This window comes from Sinocyclocheilus rhinocerous, unplaced genomic scaffold, assembly GCF_001515625.1.
Source record: "Sinocyclocheilus rhinocerous isolate Xijiao unplaced genomic scaffold, SAMN03320098_v1.1 scaffold3851, whole genome shotgun sequence".
Lineage (NCBI taxonomy): Eukaryota > Metazoa > Chordata > Actinopteri > Cypriniformes > Cyprinidae > Sinocyclocheilus > Sinocyclocheilus rhinocerous.
In genome coordinates, this window is record NW_015634255.1 from 18,421 (window position 1) to 38,844 (window position 20,424).

At 39.2% G+C, this 20,424-nt stretch overlaps 2 protein-coding genes across 2 annotated transcripts in view; one reads left to right on the plus strand and one right to left on the minus strand.

Annotated features, from left to right (window-relative positions):
- Positions 1 to 10,768: 10,768 nt before the first annotated feature.
- Positions 10,769 to 15,054, minus strand: LOC107745500 (Fc receptor-like protein 5). Its single transcript, XM_016559388.1, has 9 exons — positions 14,986 to 15,054; positions 14,152 to 14,187; positions 13,951 to 13,977; positions 13,569 to 13,817; positions 12,724 to 12,966; positions 12,325 to 12,600; positions 11,144 to 11,266; positions 10,876 to 10,971; positions 10,769 to 10,782 (listed from the first exon to the last, which is right to left on the minus strand). The coding sequence occupies exons 1-9, from the start codon at positions 15,014 to 15,016 to the stop codon at positions 10,769 to 10,771; spliced, it is 1,095 nt and encodes a 364-aa protein (XP_016414874.1). The 5' UTR covers positions 15,017 to 15,054.
- Positions 15,055 to 16,004: 950 nt separating this feature from the next.
- Positions 16,005 to 20,424, plus strand: part of LOC107745501 (histone H1.03-like) — a 4,892-nt gene continuing 472 nt past the window's right edge. Inside the window, exons 1-3 of the mRNA XM_016559389.1 lie at positions 16,005 to 16,014; positions 16,421 to 16,509; positions 16,585 to 16,839. Coding sequence (XP_016414875.1) covers positions 16,005 to 16,014; positions 16,421 to 16,509; positions 16,585 to 16,839 — 354 coding nt within the window. The remainder of the gene's footprint in view (positions 16,015 to 16,420; positions 16,510 to 16,584; positions 16,840 to 20,424) is intronic.

Below are 20,424 nucleotides of genomic sequence, written 5' to 3' on the forward strand. Positions count from 1 at the left end.
TTTTACTGGGGGACCCCCTCGAAAGCAATTGGGCTATTTTCAGGCTAGTTTTGAGTAGTAATTGGGTGGGTTTTGTAGCGAAAACCTGGCAACCCTGCACCAGACAGAGCTGTCGGCGATTCTTCCTATTGTGAAGTCATGCAGTGTGTAACCTCCTGTCGTCGTTCCATCGTGCAGTGTGAACACAGCAGCAACTGAATGCTACCCCAGATAGTCGTTCAGTGTGAAACCAACTGTGATGCGACATCTTTGAAAATCGTGCAGTGTGAACTCGGCATAACTCTAACAGTGTGTTCACACCAGACGCGAATTTAATTATTTGCGCTGGTAGATTACATGCAAAGACGCAAATAGAGGCGAATTCGCGCCTGGCGACGCGAATGACGCGAAATGCGCAACGCGTTTCAGCGAAGAGCTTCTTGACACGTCCAGTTGAATCAGACAATAGAAGAGAGCATTATTGCAGCCGTCTGTTATTATATAGGTCTGGAGCATAGAAAACAATTAAAATCAGTTGTAGTGGTAGTTGTATTTTATTAGCATGGCTACAGAGATGCTGCTATCAATAATAAAAATAATAGTAATATCAGTGTATATACACAGTAGTAAAATGTAACACACACATTAATATAGGATCCTAACGTTATTCATCCTCCTCTGGATGGTGCTGTGAGCCCAGACACGTCGGCGTTTGGCTTTCCATTGTATTTGGAACTTTTTGACAACAGGTACAAAACAGCGATTGTAGTTATCTCCACCATGGTTGATCGCGCCATGTTTTTATTCGCGCAAGTGACACGAAAAACATCCCGCGAGTAATCTAGAGCGAGCGACGCGATGCGCATATTCGCTTCGCGTCTGGTGTGAACGCACCATTAGGGTTTGATAAAATCACTTTTGCCCTGCTTGACTTGTTTGTAAGAGAAAGCATCAACCCAATATTTACAATATCTGTACGTTATTCCATTTCCTCTTTGCCCAATGAATTCATGATACATTTTGTCCGAATGACCCAAACCACATCCTGTATTATGAATTTAAAACCCAGTTCTTCAGTGAACATCACCATAATGACAACAGGTACAAAACAGCGATTGTAGTTATCTCCAACATGGTTGATCGCGCTGTATTTATTTGCGTGAGTGACACGAAAAACATCCCGCGAGTAATCTAGAGCGAGTGACGCGATGCGCTTATTCGCTTCGCGTCAGGTGTGAACACCTGCTTGCACAGGGAGCGTGCAGGGGACTATTTTCAGGCGCTGCGTAATATCATTGCGCCTGCTGCACCCATGGTACGTCAGCAAAGTTCCTTGATTATTACGCCGGAATGAGAGTATAGTTCCTAGCCATATCGGCCTAGAAAATCACAACTTTTCATTTTCCGTTGGTCTTAGTACACGATGTAACTACAGAAGAGTCAAATTTTAAAAAGGAAAAATATAAAAACTCTTTGGTCATTTTTGAGCGAGATGCTAACGGTCTAATCAGATTCAATGATCTATGCTAAGCTACAGCTAAAAGTGCTACCGCCAGATCCGGAGATCGGCTGAATGGATTCGAAAACGGTAAAATTCAACTGTTTAACTCTATGGGAGTTGGAAATTGAGCCTATTTTCAAAAATAGTGGAGCGTTCCTTTAATGCTACACAATCTGACCGCCAGCTGTGGAGGCGTGGCTTCGGCGGTGGGTGTTGGAGGGAAGTTCAGTGATTGGGTTGAAATCTTACAGGCTCTAAACCAATGGGCGACTCGCACGCTCTTATTAATTATTAATTATTAACGGGATTATTAATATTTCTCGTTGTTAAAGTAATTATTATTTTATTATAACCAACCATGAGGGATAGAGGTAAAACCGGCGGTAAGGCGAGAGCGAAGGCCTAGAGTCGTTCATCCAGAGCAGGACTGCAGTTCCCCGTCGGTCGTGTTCACAGGCTTCTCCGCAAAGGTAACTACGCACAGCGCGTCGGTGCCGGAGCTCCCGTTTATCTGGCGGCTGTGCTCGAGTATCTTTTTTTTAATTGTTTAATGTACATAACAAGACAGGGAACAACCAACAATGCAAGACACTTCCATTGAGACAAACACAGAGTTTACATTAAAGAAAAATAAAATAAAATATATGTATATATAAATAAATAAACACACATATAAATTTAAATAAAATTGAATTCGCCGATTTAACTCTTGGGGCAGTATACAAAGCTTGAGATAAATAAATAAGTTTGGATATTCCCTCAGTTTTAGTCAAGAGAATTCTACCCAATATAGATAGGTCTCGAGATAACCAATGATTTAAGGATTTTTTCATACTTTCTATTTTAGAGTAAAAATTTGAGTGTTCTCTATTAACAACATTTTTAGTAATCATAACACCTAAATACTTAACCTCTTTTTTCACTGGAATGCCCTCTATATCATCTAAGTTACAATTATGGATCGCCATTAATACACATTTTTTAAAGTTTAGAGTCAGACCTGATGCCTTTGAGAAGACAGACATTTTTTCAATAACTAATGGAAGCACCTCGTGCTCGAGTATCTTACCGCGGAGATCCTGGAGTTGGCTGGAAACGCCGCCAGAGACAACAAGAAGAACCGCATCATTCCCCGTCACCTGCAGCTGGCGGTGCGCAACGACGAGGAGCTGAACAAACTCCTGGGCCGAGTGACCATCGCTCAGGGCGGCGTGCTGCCCAACATCCAGGCCGTGCTGCTGCTACAAACACCACCGCGGAGAGAAATAAATATAAAGATTTATGATTCTGGTGGTGGGTCTGTAAGTTCAAATTATTTTCAAGTGTTTTAACCACTTAATATTTAGTAATCTAGTGAAACGAAATGCTGTTGGACACTGGTTTTTATTTATATCATATACACACGAGATGCATTTGTTATCTGTTGTATGGCCGCATTTATTCCAGTAGAAGCCAGAGAGCTGATTATTAATTATGCACAGTATGCAACTTTGAGATGTATCTGTTATTGTTTGATGTGTGGCTACATTTATTTCAATAAAAAGCAACATTACAATTTCACTTGCTGTCACTCTGCATTCAGAATGTATCTTTAGCAAAGCAGTATATAACAAATTCAAACACAATTATGTCTCATCATCATTAGATTAGTGTTGTTCATAATCATAATCTTGTTCTAGGTGTTTAGTTGGACTTGCTGAAATCACAGACCAACGCAAACATTGTTCACCATTTATCTTGTTAGCCTAATGATGATGAGTGAACTGAAATAAGTAACAATAAAGAAGATAATTACGCTGTAAAAAATGACCGTGAATTTAACGGTAAAAGACTGTAAAAATGCTACAGTAAAAACCTGTTAAATGGTTAACGGTAAATTCCCCTACTATATACGGTGAAAAACTGTATTGGACATTACATGTATTGGACATTAATTTTACGGTAGTATACCGTTTTTGGAAGTGAAAAAGACTGTATAATTTACAGTGAATAACCGTAAATTGACATTCCCAGAATTCCCTGCGTTACATTTCGAATTTGTTGTTTTTTTGTTGAAATAACTTTCTTCTTATTTTTTTCTTATCAGTTTTGTATATTAGGATTGTGTGTTACACCTAATGTTGTTAAATTAATATTTATTGCATTATTTCAGTTTCATGTGTGTTACCATGATGGTGTTTGGTGTTTGTGTGAATGACACTGTGCACCTTCTATACATGTTATTATTTAAAAGCTGCTTGTAATGGGCTTTGGTTCATCATGTGACTTTCTCATCACCACCTGCATTTGGTGGTTATCAGTGTATTACAAAGGTACAAAACAGATTTCAGTACTTCAATAGGTTGGTATATTAACATTATATCAGTTAATGAAATTACGGTATTTAACTGTAAATTTAAGTTAAAACCGTAAAACCTAAAACGTTGCTACCGTATTTTTTACCGTAAATACTGTTCAGTTTCTTGCACAGACCGATCGTTTCGTGTATTTACACATCAATGTATCGTCACGAGCTGCAGGGTTTAATTTGGATTTGTCTGTGCATGTTTTTTTTACTCTCATAGATTTTGTTACCATTGCCATGCATTATACGACTGATAGACTGCAACGGTTTGAGTTAAAAATCATCATTTGTGTTCTACTGAAGAAACAAAGTCACCTACATCTTGGATGCCCTGGGGGTAAGCAGATAAGCATCAAATTTTAATTTTTGGGTGAACTATCCCTTTAAGGTTAGAGTGTCCTATACGGATCCTGGTTATAACCGTATCTTCTCTTCTGTTTCCATATACCTTTCGTTCAATCCCCACTTTATGTTGAATGCCAAACCATTCTCAGTATGGCCGCTGTCGTCTTCTTCTTATTATTTTTTTTGGTTTTAATGGTGGTTGGCATACAACTTCAAGGTGCATTACCGCCACCTGCTGGTTAGGAGTGGCCAAGATCGCACAACCCTTTTCCTAATACCTCTTAAACACCTACATTCTTTTATCTAAATCAGTCATTTCCAGATATAACATAAAAAAACAATACATTCATCATATGAGTTCCTTTGCAATATGTTTTTAAGTCAAACTTCATCTTAATTCTTTTCAAATAAAAAAAAACAATATTCTCCTTTCACTATTGGACATTTCATTATAACGTGTTCCACAGTTTCCTCTCGATTACAATGTTCACATTTTCCTGTCTGATGTTTCCCTATTTTATTCAAGGTACTGTTAAGTGTATGGCCGCTGTCATCTTGATTTGACGTCATTTGGAGCCCGAGTCTGCGCAGTAGTGATCATGAGCTGGAGCCGAGGTCTCAAAGTCCCGCCCAAACTCCCGCAGACCCAATCGCAAGCTCACAATCGTGACACTACACCCCGTTTCAATAGCATCAAATAACTAATTAAAAGCAATCGTATTAAAAAACAAAAAATGTATTTTGGAAAAAATTATTTGAAGTGTAATTTGATTGTTTAGTTTGTGTTTTGGTCCAGAAAAGTATTGCCAAGAATGCATTGTTTTCTACAGTACTTATTATTACCTGATATTTTACCAGAAAAAAAGCACATTGAGATTAAAAATCTCTTTTATAAGAATGTCCTGGCCAAAACTGACAGCAACACAGCTCACGTGGGTTTAACAGATAACATTCACAACATTTTCATGGAAAATAGTATATTACTGTCAGAATTTGGCCGTTTTTACAGCAATTTTTTTACAGTGTGATTACACATCCACTTGACAGACTGTGGTTTTGTTCAGAATGAAATACTGTGTTGCTGCTTACTGAATACAGCTCAGTATAGGATGTGAAACAGAACGCATTCAGTCTTAAATAATTCGAACTCTTCAACTAGTTGTCATATGACCTCAGTGGTGTCGCTAGGGATTCTGGGCCCATTGCATGCACTGATTTTACTCGTATGTGTATTAATACAGAGAGACCAAAACCTGTAGTGAAGGTGACTCCAGATCAGCGTGTGTTCAGAGGAGAGACAGTCACTCTCACATGTGACATACAGAGAGGAGGAAACTTTCAGTGGACATACAGCTGGTTTAAAGATGGTTCAGTCATCAGACACTTCACTGAGAGAGTCTACACCATCACATCTGTGTCTGATAATAGTGGTGAATACAGCTGTAGAGGAGAGAGATCAGACTCACAGAGATCAGACACCAGTGCTGCTGTTACACTGACTGTATCAGGTGAGTCTTCAGATTCACATCTGTTTAATGCTGATTTAAAATCAATATTTTTGGCTCAATACTTTACTTATACTCTTCTGTAGCAGCAACGTTCTTATAAGAAAAATGAAGCAATTCACTTTTTCACATTCTGTTCAGATGTACACGTCTTGTGTGTGTTTTGGTGGAGGTTCTAGTTTATTTTAATGTCATGTAAATTCTGACAAGATTTCCATTTTTATGGGCATCGACATCTTTGATATTTACTTCAGTCACTGTCACTGTGGTTATAGATGCTATTCATGACTGTCGTGAGAATAGAAAAGGACTTGAGCAAGAGAGTTCAATAGAGATGAGTTTTGTCCTGAAGTCAGAGAGAATGAAGAGACTTACAGATAATGATGTTAAATGTGTTCATGAAGTCTTCAGATAGTCTGTTGAAGTTGATTGAGATTCTGTTGCTCCTCATATGAGGTTGTAGTTGGAGGTCTTCAGCTCTTCTTCAGCAGGAGCTTCATTCTGCTTTCTATGGTGAGTCAGAGGCGTTTGTCTGAGGACGTGACGGAGCCAGAGCCTCCAGAAAGCACTGAGATCAGAAAACTAATGACAGGACAAAACCAAAACACAATAAATGTTATGAAAGATGACTTAAAATGATACATTTCTTTTGTTTGAAAAAAAAAAAAAAAGCTCTTGGACTCGCTTTATATTTTTGCCTTTTTTCTCAGATTCATACAGATCTACACTGACTGTAACTCCAGACAGTCCTGTATTCACTGGAGAGAGAGTCAATCTGAAGTGTGTGATTGAGTCTCACAGTAACTGGAGATATGAGTGGGATAAAGGCACAGACAGTGTAATGTTACAGACGTCTGAGCGTTACACTGTAAACAGAGACACTCTCACTATCAGAGGAGCTACTGAGTCTGATCAGGATCAGTACATACTGAGTCTGATCAGGATCTGTACTGGTGTAGAGGACAGAGAGATAAAAGACCAAAATCATCACAATCAAGCTCTGTTTCTCTCACTGTGACGGGTGAGTTAAATATCATTGTCCTCATAAACTCACTCTGTAGTGACTGCTGGTAAAAACTGCTTCGCTAGCTCCACCAGCAGGTCAGTTTATGAAGAATTTGGTCTTCACTAAGCATCTCATAATCTTTAGACTGATTGCAAATGGACTTTTGATATTGAATCTTTTTTGAATGCATAAATCAGTTGGACACATTATATGATACACCAGTCAGGAATGTATTAAATTTTTTAAAAGTGACGGTAAAAAAAAATATTTATATTTCAAGTAAATGCTGTTCTTTTGTTCTTTTTAACAAAAAAAAGACATTATGTGAAAATCTGAAATGTCTTTGTAAGTGGATCTCAAATGACACAAGCTGCATAACTGGGTTTCATCTCTGTCTCAGGTGTCTCTCCTTCAGTGTCTCTGGTGGTCAGTCCCAGCAGAAGTCAACACTTCTCATCTGACTCTCTCTCTCTGAGCTGTGAGGATCAGAGTAACTCTACTGGATGGACAGTGAGAAGATACACAGACAGAAACACAGAAGATTGTTCAAAACTAACAGGATCTACATGTCGAATCGACTCCCTCAACACATCTGACGCTGGAGTTTACTGGTGTCAGTCTGAATCTGGAGAGAAACGTCATCCTCTCAACATCACTGTTCATGGTGAGTTGAATGACATAAAACTAGATGAAATATAATAGATGATCTGTTTTAATACACATGTTGCCTTCCTCATCCTAATAGATGTGTGTTTATCTGTACAATATGTGTCACCATCATCTTCCTACATGCATGTATCTCTTGTGTTGTGTAGATGGTGATGTGATTCTGCTGAGTTCTGTTGATCCTGTGATTGAGGGAGATACTCTGACTCTACACTGTTTACATCGATCTACAAACTCCCCGATCCTCAGAGCTGATTTCTATAAAGACGGATCCCTCGTCCAGAATCAGACGACAGGAGAGATGAGCATCACGACTGTCTCAAAGTCACATGAGGGTTTCTACTACTGTAAAACAGAGAGAGGACAGTCACTGCACAGCTGGATCTCAGTCAGAGGTGAGAGTCAGTGGAGTTCAGTCACTGTCAGCTGATTCGATTTCATTCATGAGCAATCAGTTACAGACAGCTGTTTATTATTTCACATAACATAAATGTATCAAATCATATACAAAATATACTTAATGTTGTGCTGTTATTGTAGCCAACTAAGTGAAATCATCACCTCATTAACAACATCGTATAATTCAATATTATCACTCAACAGCCTTAACATAAAATCAGATCAAACATTTTAGTGACATTCCTGTCCATAAATAAAATTATTTTCCATTCAAAATCAGCTAGGAATGAATCTGAATGTGCGCATGTCAAGTACAGTATTTTTGGAGTGAGGAGCAGATTGGTGTATCCCCTAATGAACAGTGAAATACATTTTCATAAATCAATATACAGGCAAACAAATGTGCCATAACAGTCTAATTTTACAGGCCTACATTTCATTCTTCAGCATTATCTATTAGTGTTAAGGAAGAAACACTGATGTTACATGTGAAGACATAATGTTAAGCCAATTGAGTTTGTGTTATGTCAATTGGGCCTTTAATATAGAGCTTATATTGTTCAATAATGTGCTTCTGTTTGCTTGTCCATCTGTTTTTCAGTGTCACGTTCAGGTCAGATTTCTGTCTTCAACATCCTCAGTTCTCTTCTGGCAGCTTGTCCGTATCTGCTGGCGACAGTCGTGCTGCTTTTCAAATGCGGCAGAGCGAGAGGTAAAACTTCTGTCTGATCCGTCTCTCTCCCTCACAGGGTCTTTTCTACAAGCTAAAAAATAAATATTTTTTTGTGTGTGTATTTCACAGTTCCATCTGCTGAAGACCAAAGCCAGTATGCAGTGAGAGAAGAAACTTCAACCTGATGTTTTAAAAAATTCAGAATATTTATCATACTGTTATTTCTGTCAACATATTTGATTTACCTTATATCATTTATATTTGAGTGTTATTCTGCTTTTATTTCCTCATTTTTATATCCTCAAAAGAAAGAAAAAAAAGATTTTGTTGGTTTTGGTCACCAGTTGCCTGTTTTAGATCACTTAAGTATTTAGTTAACATTAGAGACCAAAGTTTTATTCTGTGTCACATATTCTGTATAAATGAATAAATTAAATTAATGTGTATTCCAAAAACTGTGTAGCATTATAGGAGTAAATAAATATCTCGGTTTGTCTTGCATGTGTATCATCGTTTGTAATTCATCATTTAATCCAAAAACAATGTCAACTATGTCTTATATATATTGAAAAACTGAATGTGAGGGACACCATTATTCCTTATAAAACAATTTAATAGAACAGACCTCCACTGACAAGAGGTTGTGATTTTTTTTTTTCTTACTGAGAAAACAAATTGACTAAGACGATTAAAAAGGTCCCGCAAGTTGTCCATATTCAGAGAAATAGCCTCTTAACGTTTATTAATCTTCTAAAAAAAAACAGGCTGTTTGTTTTTGAAACTGTAGACAGATGCAGAAACCCTGTGCTGACGAAAAAGTGACATGTTAAGATTAAATGTATTGCTTTACTTGCTATATGGAACACAACATCCATTTCTTTGTTTTTTCCAAAAAACACTAAATGAACCACTTTATGGCAAGCTGTTTTAACATTTAATCTATAAACCGCACTAGTATCTAATTTAACGTTACTAGTACTTATTTTTTAGATACTAGTATATTTTCCATTAAGTACTAGTACTTATTCATTAACTACTAGTGCTTATTCTTTAGGTACTAGTGTCTTTTGTAAAGTTACTTGTACTTAACCCTCTTAGCGCCAAAGTCGCAAAATTGCGACAAGATGTCATACTTAATCAAATAGACTGTAGTTCCTATTATGGTGTAATATCTCATTTGTATTCCCTACCACTAGATGGCAGACATGTAGTCGATTCTAGACCAACATTACGTCACCTTCCTATTCAAAGTGTTCAAGGAAATAGCAGAGCAAGTGAGCTATCAATTTACATTAGATCTCTATCTTTAAGCCCTTTCAAGCCACAAGCTTTTGAAATCTTGATGTCAAAATCCAGCATTTAAAAAAAAAAACCCTGGTGCCTAAAGGGTTAACATATACGATTAAAGCAAGAGCAAGAAGACAAACACACAGTAAATACCAAAAGAAGATGCAAGACTATCAAAAACTATCACACAACATGCATATGGATTGTAAATATAGACGAAACAACCAAATCGTCTCTATGATGATATCTATTGGACAGCGAGATGATAGATTAATACAGGAACAAGCCTATTGCTATTTTCTTATAATATTCATTATTCTGTAATATATTAGTAATGCAACAGTTATGTAAGATGACTATGTACCCAGTGGTACTGTATCAGTGGTTAGAAGAATCATGTGTTGTGGTGACACAAATCTTGTTTTAAAATGTCATGGATTATGAATATATGCTATGATTAATAATTATGGGTAATATATCCAATTCACAAACTTTTGGTACATTTTTTAATTCTAATGCTGATGAAAGTTGTCTGAGCATTCATCAAATAGATCCAGCAACAGAACCTGAAATTTTACAAATTAATTCACAAGTATAAAACATGTATCTTCGTAAGTGCCTTATATTATGATATTTTGCACTGTTTTTAGTTTATTTCACCTTAAATCTTCAGTTTGGAGTAAACAGTGTCAGAACTCTCCTTTCCTAACATATGACAAGAGTGGCTCATACATTTATTTCACATTTATCTTATTATACATGCATTTATTTTCCTGTATTGTTACAACAAACAGCTGCAAAAGACATCTCAGCAGGTTTGGTGTCATACCTTTGTTTTCTTTCTTAATTTCATTCATTGATTTCAGGTCAATCTTTACATAGGTTACATCAGAAGGTCCATCCATATATGTTTGTATTTACTGAGAATTTTTTTGTTCTAAACTGATGATGGCTACTATTTTAAAATTAAATTTTATAAAATTAAATCATTTAAACCAAACTACATGATTCTATATAGGTCAGATATGCAAATATCATCCATCCATCCATCCATCCATCCATGTCACTGTAACCTATCTAATCACACATTAATATTCAAACATTTATGTTAAATACTGCTATTAATGTAAAGATATTGTGAGTATTTCTGGGTTATTGATTGAGACTGACCGGACCGCGGTGGTGTTTGTCCACTCTTCTTCTGTTCTGACGTCTGACTGATGTTTTGCAGCTGATGCTCAGTAGAGGGAGACGGAGATCCTGCACCTACTCAAACACAGAGAAACCTCAGGAATGATTCACAAACAGCTTTCCTGCCCTCAGATTATGACAGATATTTATACAAAATTATCTTTAACCATAAAACACTTCCAAAGGTCATTATAGTTAAGACAGTCTGTATAAGTAGTCTATGCTGATTTAAAGAGATGAGATGAACCTTTGTTGTGTTTGCAGCACCACAGCCGGGCCAGTAAGAACATGAGCAGAAATGTGACACTCAGTCCTGCAATCACTCCAATTATCAGAGCATGAGCTACTGAAAATTCTAGTCCTGAAGATCCTGATGTTTTAAAATAAAAGGTCAGTAGGTCAAATTAATCAAGTCGGTCAAGTTAGCTACCCTTGTAGCTAATCATCTGCAATTTGATTGTGACATGTTTTAGCCTAAAGTAAACCCATTTATTTATTAAAATAGCTTTTGTTTAAATTATTTATCTGCAAATTTACTACATATGATATAAAGTAAATAAATAGCGGAGCATGAATCAATGCACATTACATTAAACATTAAACATGTTGGTAAAGGGGTCATATGATGTTGCTAAAAATAACATTATTTTGTGTATTTGGTGTAATGAAATGTGTTTATGCGGTTTAAGGTTCAAAAAACACATTATTTTCCACATACTGTACATTATTGTTTCTCCTCTATGCCCCGCCTTTCTGAAAAGCGTCGACTTTTACAAAGCTTGTTGTAAATACAACTTAACCACTGATTTCTAGTCGTGTCCATTTTTGGAAGGCCAAACAAAGTAGTTTCGCTTTCACAACGAAACACAGCGTCACACACGGCGGCCTAGAGTGAGCAGAGGCGGCGGATTCGACGAAGAAGCGGCCGGAGGGCTTGCGGAAACCACATGTGATGGGCCCCGGGCTGGACTCCGCTTCGTCCACGGTGAAAGCCGATCCGGTGATCCACAGCGCAAAGTTATAGTATTTCCTCAGCAACCAGCACGGATCAGCTCTAGGCATGACGAAGCGGATATCATCCTCTTTTGGAAGGCCAAACAAAGTAGTTTCGCTTTCACAACAAAACACAGCGCGGCGTTATGCAAATCTTCCGAGATCGTGACGTAGGTATGTGGGGGTGTGTTAGAACGAGCCGTTTTAGGTAGGCGTGGCTGACTCTTAACTTTTATAAAGAATCTCTTTGGATTTGAGACTTTAGTCTTTGCAACTTTACAGATCTTCTTTATGCACCAAGAGCTTGTAACACTCCAAAGAGAAAGGAAAAATTGAAATCGCATCATATGACCCCTTTAAGGTTTCTTATTTGTTATTTACAGACATTTTTGCTCATGTAGTCAGAGTGATGTGAACAGATATAAACACACTCACCTGATACGGTCAGCGTAACTTTATCACTGGTGTGTGAGTATCGTGATCCTCCTGTTTCTCTTCCAGTACAGCTGTAATTACCTGTGTGAGATTCACTAACAGAACTGATCCGGTATTCCTGAGATTGACTGACATTAATCACTGAATCATCTTTATTCCAGCTGTATCTCCAGCTGGTGACGTCTGTCTCCTGTATGTCACATGTGAGAGTGACCGTCTGTCCTCCTCTGAACAGACGTCCATCAGGCTTAACACGCACTACAGGCTTGGGTCTCTCTGTGCAAAATAAACTGAAGTTTACTTTAACCGACAGCACATGATATTGTGGATGGGGGAAATTAATCTTCATAATATTATTGTAAACTGAAAATCAGATTGTCCTGTAAAAATAGCACTGACCTCCTACAGTTAGCACGACTCCTTGGCTTTGTGTGGTCTTTTTTTCTACAGTACACGCATATCTTCCTCCATCAGAGACTCTCACTTTTCTCAGTGTTTCTGTTTCAGAACCAGCTTTTATTCTCTGAAAGTTTTTGAACCAGTAAATTGTCCGTCCAGTTGATCGTCCCTCATCACAGATGAGAGTAACTGTGTCTCCAGTGAACACTGAACTCTGGGGCTTTACAGTTAATTTGGGCTTGCCTGTAAATATTTCATGATACATCATGACTACTTCATGAGTCATCATCTATCACTGCATTTCTGGTATTTGTATTGAGACTGGGTTGTTTCTACTGTAGATGCTGTATGTTAGACAGACTGAATGTTAATTGTGTCTGCTTAATCTCAATACATGACATTAACTAACCACATAACGTGTATTATATTATTCATGTTACTGCCATATGGAAATTTGGCTGATAATAAAATACTTCCTATAATTGTAACACTGAAAGTTGAGCACCTAAGTGAGTTCAGCACCCAATCTGAGGAGCCATGTCTCACAGGATTTGTGTCTTCATGTGTCGTCTTTATGAGACCTCTCATGTTAGAAGAGCATAAAACAGCCATACAATTATATTACTCATAAAGACAAAGAAAATAAGCTGACGTGTGAGGCAAAATTAAGAAACATTTAATATAAATAACCCAGAATCAATAGATTAAATTTCGTGACTATGTCATGAACTGCCGTGAGACTGAGTTGCTAGAAATGTTTACTAGTAGTTTTTTCTCAGTTGGCGTCAATTCATTGTTTATGCATTTAAGCAAGATCCTGATGTGTATCAGTGATGATCACTCACCCGAAACACTCAGAGTCACAGCATCACTCCATTCAGAGCAGAATGATTCTCTGCAGCCTTTACACTTGCATGACTGTTTGAGCTGTGCAGTGATCTTGAACTCTTTCTCCTCAGAGTTGTGCTGTTCATCTCCACACTGCCATGTGTATGTCCAATCTTCCCCCTGTATGTCACATGTGAGAGTGACAGTATCTCCTCTGAATATCTGTGATGGTTCAGGCTGAACAGTCAGACGAGGTTTAGGTGCCTCTGTAAGAACCGAACAAACAGAAGTTATGCTAAAACATCCAAAGAAGCCACAATAATGTACACATCTACACGTGTATCAGTGTTTATTTCTTGTCTTTGTCCAGGAATGGTGCAATACAATGAAAGCACTTACTGCTGTATTCCTCTGAAGCCTCTTGCCCTGCATGATGAGAACAATAAACCCACTTTATTTACAACCACCTTTTTTTCTCTGTAAATAAAAGCCCCTCTTAACATGTTATTATTTTTAAGATCATAATGTATATGCATTATATTTAGTATCATAATGTATATGCATTATATGGGTGAATATTTGAAGAAATATATAAATCACCTTGAGTGTGTGCAGGGCGGATGTTTGAAATCAGCACTGAAAAGTGAAAAGAGACCATTATTGATTAATTATTAGATTTAGTTGCTTCTAAATAGAACTACATGAATATCTTTCAAAACTTTTGAAAGGAATTCCACAAGAAAAGCATAGTTTAAATCGCCATTTGAATAGTTTACACTGATTAAAAGTTTGAGAGAGAAATTAACTCTTTTATAGAAGACTAATTCAAAATAGCAAACTACAAACAGTGTCAATGGTATTTTTTTTACAACAGATTTTAGACCAATTGTATATTGTTAATGAGCAGAATTGCTCGGCTCAACTCTTTCTATCTTCTCTATTCTATCAAATCAGATCAATCTATCTCTATTCTGATGGAGGGTGAAAGATTGAAGACAACATCTATGTGCATTGCTAAGAATATCAATGTGATGCTGTCATCATACCACTGAAACAACAGAGACACTGAACTGCAGATCTTATTTTGCATGCCATCAGTACTTCATAAGTGGTCAGTCATGTCAGCACATCACATCACAAGTAAAGACTATAGGTGCACTAACTGCTGATGAAGATCTACTGAAGAAAACAAACTTCCAAAAATTTCAGAACATGATAAATAATAAATACAGATCTCACTCAGCTACATGCAGCACATGTGAGTATAATTAGCTTTCATGCACAGATATCATGAACTGGATTTGATACTAAGATTAATAGCAGCATGAATGAACATATTAAATACATAAGACGATGAAATACAGATGAACACTGATTCACTACATCATTACATAAAATAAGAAATGAATGCATAAATGAGAAAATTATACTCACAGAGCATTAGAGGAAGTAGACTGAGCTCCATACTGATCTATTAATGACACAGTCAAACACACAGGCTGTTTTATACTCAACACTTCCTACAAATAAGGAAGAAAATGACTCGCCCGTAAAATGTGTCATCCTGTCTTTTGTGATCATTTTTGAGAATATGGAAGATTATTTATTAACAAGTGATTTAATTTAGTGACACACACACACACACACACACATACTTACTTATAAGAACATACAAAACTCTCATCAGACATGTTCATACATGGACTTTATACTGATGATTTGTTAGGGAGGGATGCAAAGCTACATCAAACTGTATGAGAAGGGATTTATTTTAGTGCTGGATCTAAATCGCGGTTTAATGCGGATCGTTTTTAAACCTATCGTCAGGCTGGTCAAATAAGGCAAGGCAAGAAAAGTTTATTTATACAGCACATTTCGTACACAATGGTAATTCAAAGTGCTTTACATAAAAGAAAGTAAAATAATCATAAAAAAACCCCACAAAAATAAAACAAGGAATTTAAAAACTTTGAAAATGATTTATAATTGATTTAAAATTAATTTAAGACAGTTAAAAATAGAAAATGATTATACATACATAAAATACAGTGCAATCAGTTCGGACATCGCACAGTGCTCATTCAATAAATGCACAGCTAAACAGATGAGTTTTGAGTCTGCATTTAAATGTCAGCATAGCTGTGATAGGCAATTTGGTTCCCCTTCAGGAACTCGAGCTGCATCCGAAAACGCTATGGGAACGCCCCCAGCGTGACCATGCTCTGAATCACATGTGTAATCAGTCCAATGGAAGGGCGAGACGTCATAGGCGGGTGACGTAGCGACCAGGAAGCTATAAAAGCACGTGAGGTGGAACCGGCGTCAGCTTTTCTGTCATTCAGCTAGCGCTCTGTGTGTGTATACGTTCAGTTCCCCGCGGTACTGGCCCCGCTTCCGCCTAGGCGGAGCGGCAGCTGCACTTGTGGGGTTCGCAGGCAGATCTGGCGGAGGGAATGGAGACGGGTGAGTCCCTATCTTCTTCCTCAACTGCTAGGTCCGGCGCCCTCTCTCTCTGGGATCGGAAGCCCGCTCCACGGTTTCTTCCCCCGCACAGAGGATGCGCCTCATTCGCCCTAATATGAGGAGCTTTTGGAGGTGGTGACTTTGTGCGGTAGCCAAATTAAACATTGAGTGGCCCGCTGAGAAACAGAATGAGCCGCAGAAAAGCAAGTTAAATGAGCGTTTTCTGTGGACCAGGCCACCACCTCCACACCAGAGCCTGCCTTTTTTCCCCGATCTCCATGCTGAGGTCTCGAGATCATGGGCTCGGCCATTCTCGGCCCGCGTCTTCATCCCCGCCTCAGATTATTATGGAAATGTGGGGGGATTGAATGAGTGCGGTTACAGAGCGATGACCCGCGTGGAACAGACCTTGTGAGCTATCTGTCCCCTGGCGTGGCATCGTCTCTGAAGGCTCCGGTGCTGCCCACCAAGCCGCTGCGTACAACATCAGCACTGGTGGGCAAGGGGTATGCGGCAGCGTGTCAGGCGGGTGCGTGTCTGCACACTATGGCGGTGTTACAGGCGTACCAGGCTGACCTGCTGAAAGACTTAGACGAGGGAGAGGAGATCAAGTCTGAGAACATCTCTGAGTTAAGAAGGACCGCTGATCTCTCCCTCCGCGTCACCAAAGAGACCGCTCGCGCCATCGGACGGTCCATGGCAGCAATGGTGGCGGCGGAGAGGCATTTGTGGCTGACCCTCTCAGATATGAGAGAAAAAGACAGGGTCTGCCTCATGGACGCCCCGCTTGCACCTTCTGGCCTGTTTGGCGACACCGTCAAATCGGTCGACTCGTAAACAAGCGGCGGCGTTCCAGCGATTCCTCCCTCGTCGATCTCGGGGTGGCTGCTGGGCGGGAGCAGCCCCCTCCGCATACCAGCTCCTCATATAGGGAGGCCCCGGGATGCTCTGGGCTGGGGACTTCAAAGCAAAAACAAGATTTAAGAGCTGTCCTTGAAGCTAAGAAGTCCTCGGCGAAGAAGTCCTGACGCCGAAGTCTCAGGACTTCTGAGGCCTGCCCCTACTGGGGTGGAGCGGTGCACACCGCAGTACACGGTATCTGTCTCGCCTCAGTGCCCTCGGGAGATCGATTTGTTAGCCCTGCTCTCAGTTTTTTCCGCCCGGGAATGTAGCGGAGCTGTTGATATTGGTCTATAATTCCTCAAAATGGTGTTATCAAGATTGCTCTTTTTCAGAAGGGGCTTAACAACTGCAGTTTTCAGGAAGTTTGGAAATGTCCCAGAAAGAAGTGAGGCGTTCACCATCTAAGAGATCTGCTTCAAAACAGTTAAGCACCCTTTTGAAAAAAGATGTGGGTAGTGTGTCAAGATAGCAGGTTGACGTTAGACCTGCCAGGTGCCTCCAAATCCAACATTTTGCTATCAATTGCTTCAAAAATAGACATAGTATCTTCTTTTTGATATTGCGGTCGAATCTGTCTGACCTCTGCATAACTTGGGGATGTGCTAATTGCCTTCCTGATATTAATGATCTTCTCAGAAAAGAAGGAAGCAAACTCATTGCATTTGCTGTCGGAGAGCATTTCACTGCCAATCTGACTTGGGGGGTTTGTCAGTCTCTCAACAGTAGCAAAAAGAGTGCGAGTGTTGTTTAAGTTACTGTTTATAAGGTTTGAGAAGAAAACTTGGGGATGTGCTAATTGCCTTCCTGATATTATTGATCTTCTCAGAAAAGAAGGAAGCAAACTCATTGCATTTGCTGTCGGAGAGCATTTCACTGCCAATCTGACTTGGGGGGTTTGTCAGTCTCTCAACAGTAGCAAAAAGTGTGCAAGTTTTCTCCAAGCTGATTTTTGTCTGCCAGTCTTCTTGCTGACTTTCACAGGAGCAATATCATCAATAACATTCTTAACTTTTGAGTTAAAGGAATCAAGGAGAAGATCAACAGAGTCTGATCCAAAAAAATACCAAACTAAGGTATTTTGACTAAATGTTGTTGACTGTCTCAGAATGTGAGAAAAGGGAAGTATGAAGCCACAAATGTTACTAAAATTTCTGAATGATTTTGCAACCATCTGTTTACGGGTAATTTAATCATGTCTGGTCGACGGCCACTTTAACCAGAATTCATCAGTGCAAAATGAGATGGTGAGATGCGTAAGTGACTGGGGGTCAGTGTGAGTGATTTATCATCTGCTGTTGTCATCTCATGCCATCTGTGTGTGTGTGTGTTTGTATTTACAACACTGTTCCAGAACACTTCAACCCAAATATTCAGATGTGTGCAGCACATTTTATGGAGGACTGTTTCCTGATCCTGGGAGAGTAGACTACAATGCAGGCTGTTCTGACTCACAGACTGTAAGTACGTTTTTTATATTTAAAGAGTTTTTATATTTTATATATTTAAAGCGAGTTTTTTGAGCAGTGTAGAGTAGCGCTTGTTGTTTGTCATTTCTCCGATCACAAATGCAGACATGGTTTTATGTTTACGCGGCGCGATGCAACGCAACGCGTAAAAAAACAGTATAAGTCATTATAATCCGTAATTATGTCCCCACTGGATGCAACGAATGCCTCGTTTATAATGGGTTTCAATGTTTTTGTCTCGTCACTCTGGCCGGACAGGGCATCACAGTGTGTTAAAGGCAGAGTAAGTGATTTTTCAAAAACACTTTAGAAAACTGATTCGGGCCGAATCGCAAAACAAACTTGTAGCCAATCAGCAATAAGGGGCATGTCTACTCGTGATGTGGAGGAGAGAGCGTTCAGTGCATGGGACAGACATTAGCCGAGCCGAGCGACAGAAAGATAGAGATGGCGGATAAAAAAACAAAAGAGGAAAACGTCTGCGGAAAGATAAGGCAAGAAGTAGGACCCGTGAAAATATCGGATCAGCTTTCCAGCGCCGGAGAGAACTCAAGGACCGAGGCCTGCGATCGGACACCAAGGTTGCTTTGTTTCTTCTCAATAGGTGAGTAACACCGTGTCTACAACAGCTAAAGTCTGCCTACACTGGACGCGATCAAACGACCGCTGAAAACCATTTGAAATGTGTGTCAGCACGTCATAAATAGAACCCGGCAGCAGTTTTCTGTTGGGGATTTGTTGCGCCGCGCCGCTCACGTCCGTAGACACGGTGTAACATTGGTTTTGCTTTGTTTCACAGAATTAATCGTTGCAGAAAGGCAGGGCATAGAGGAGAAACAATAATGTACAGTATGTGGAAAATAATGTGTTTTTTTAACCTTAAACTGCATAAACACATTTCATTACACCAAATACACAAAATAATGTTATTTTTAGCAACATCATATGACCCCTTTAAAAGACGTGTTTTTGCCATTATTTTGCGTTACTCTCTCATCGCCGCGGCTGAAAAGTACCACATGAAGCACAGCTTTTTCTTAGGGTGGCAATTGCCACCCCGTGCCACCCCGGTAGATCCACCCCTGGTTAATACACAAAATTAGATGAAAGGTACACGCAACCTTGTCCTTTACCGTGCACACGCCGTGGATTTGATCTGACGGTTAAAATAAATGTTCACTTGTAGCAATATTTAGTCTGTAAATAAAGTTCAGTACCTCTACTCTTTGTATACGTTGTTTATACTCCATTAAGCTATTTTACAACTCCAATTTTATTCAAAATATGAAAGGAGAAAACACAAGCACCGGTCGCTCGCGGAGGAACACAGACACTGAACAGAGAGAGTTGAGTCTACACGGTTCTCATGCTGTGGTTAAATGCGCAGCGCCGCCCAGCAGCGGCTCATTGTTGATCATCAGTCAGTTTGTGTTAGTGATGGAAATTTTGATTCTTTCGAGAGATTCGTTCATTTTCAGTTCGTTCACCAAAATGATTCGTTCAGATTCGTTCACTGATTCGTTCAGTGACCATTTCTTCATATTACATAAATACGTCAGCAGGTGGCGAAAAAGAGTATCGGTTATGTCTTAAAGGGGTCATATGATGCTGCTAAAAAGAACATTATTTTGTGTATTTGGTGTAATGAAATGTGTTTATGCGGTTTAAGGTTCAAAAAACACATTATTTTCCACATACTGTACATTATTGTTTCTCCTCTATGCCCCGCCTTTTTGAAACGCGTCGATTTTTCTACACTCTCATTCATTTCGTTCACGAACGAGATATGTAGCAGTTCATTCAACTCACGAACGACATGTACCAGTTCGTTCATTTCGTTCACGCACGAGAAGATCTCTCTCGTTCAGACTCAAAAGAAACTCGTTCAGTGAAGGGCGTATTCGTTCACTACATTCAACAAATCACATGCTCCGTCACATCTCATACTCGAAGGCTATTGGCTCGCGGGTTAGTCCTTCTTTGACAGGATGAAACAGTCCACAGAGCTACCCGGTTCACTGATCTGCGCATGCGCTGCCAA

Excerpts from the sequence above, each read along its gene's own strand:
- LOC107745500 (XM_016559388.1), bottom strand. The coding sequence starts at position 15,016 with ATGGAGCTCAGTCTACTTCCTCTAATGCTCT. Across the intron at positions 13,978-14,151 it reads CCGCCCTGCACACACTCAAG|GGCAAGAGGCTTCAGAGGAA; the intron begins GTGATTTATATA and ends CTCATCATGCAG. Across the intron at positions 10,972-11,143 it reads GTGCTGCAAACACAACAAAG|GTGCAGGATCTCCGTCTCCC; the intron begins GTTCATCTCATC and ends GTGTTTGAGTAG.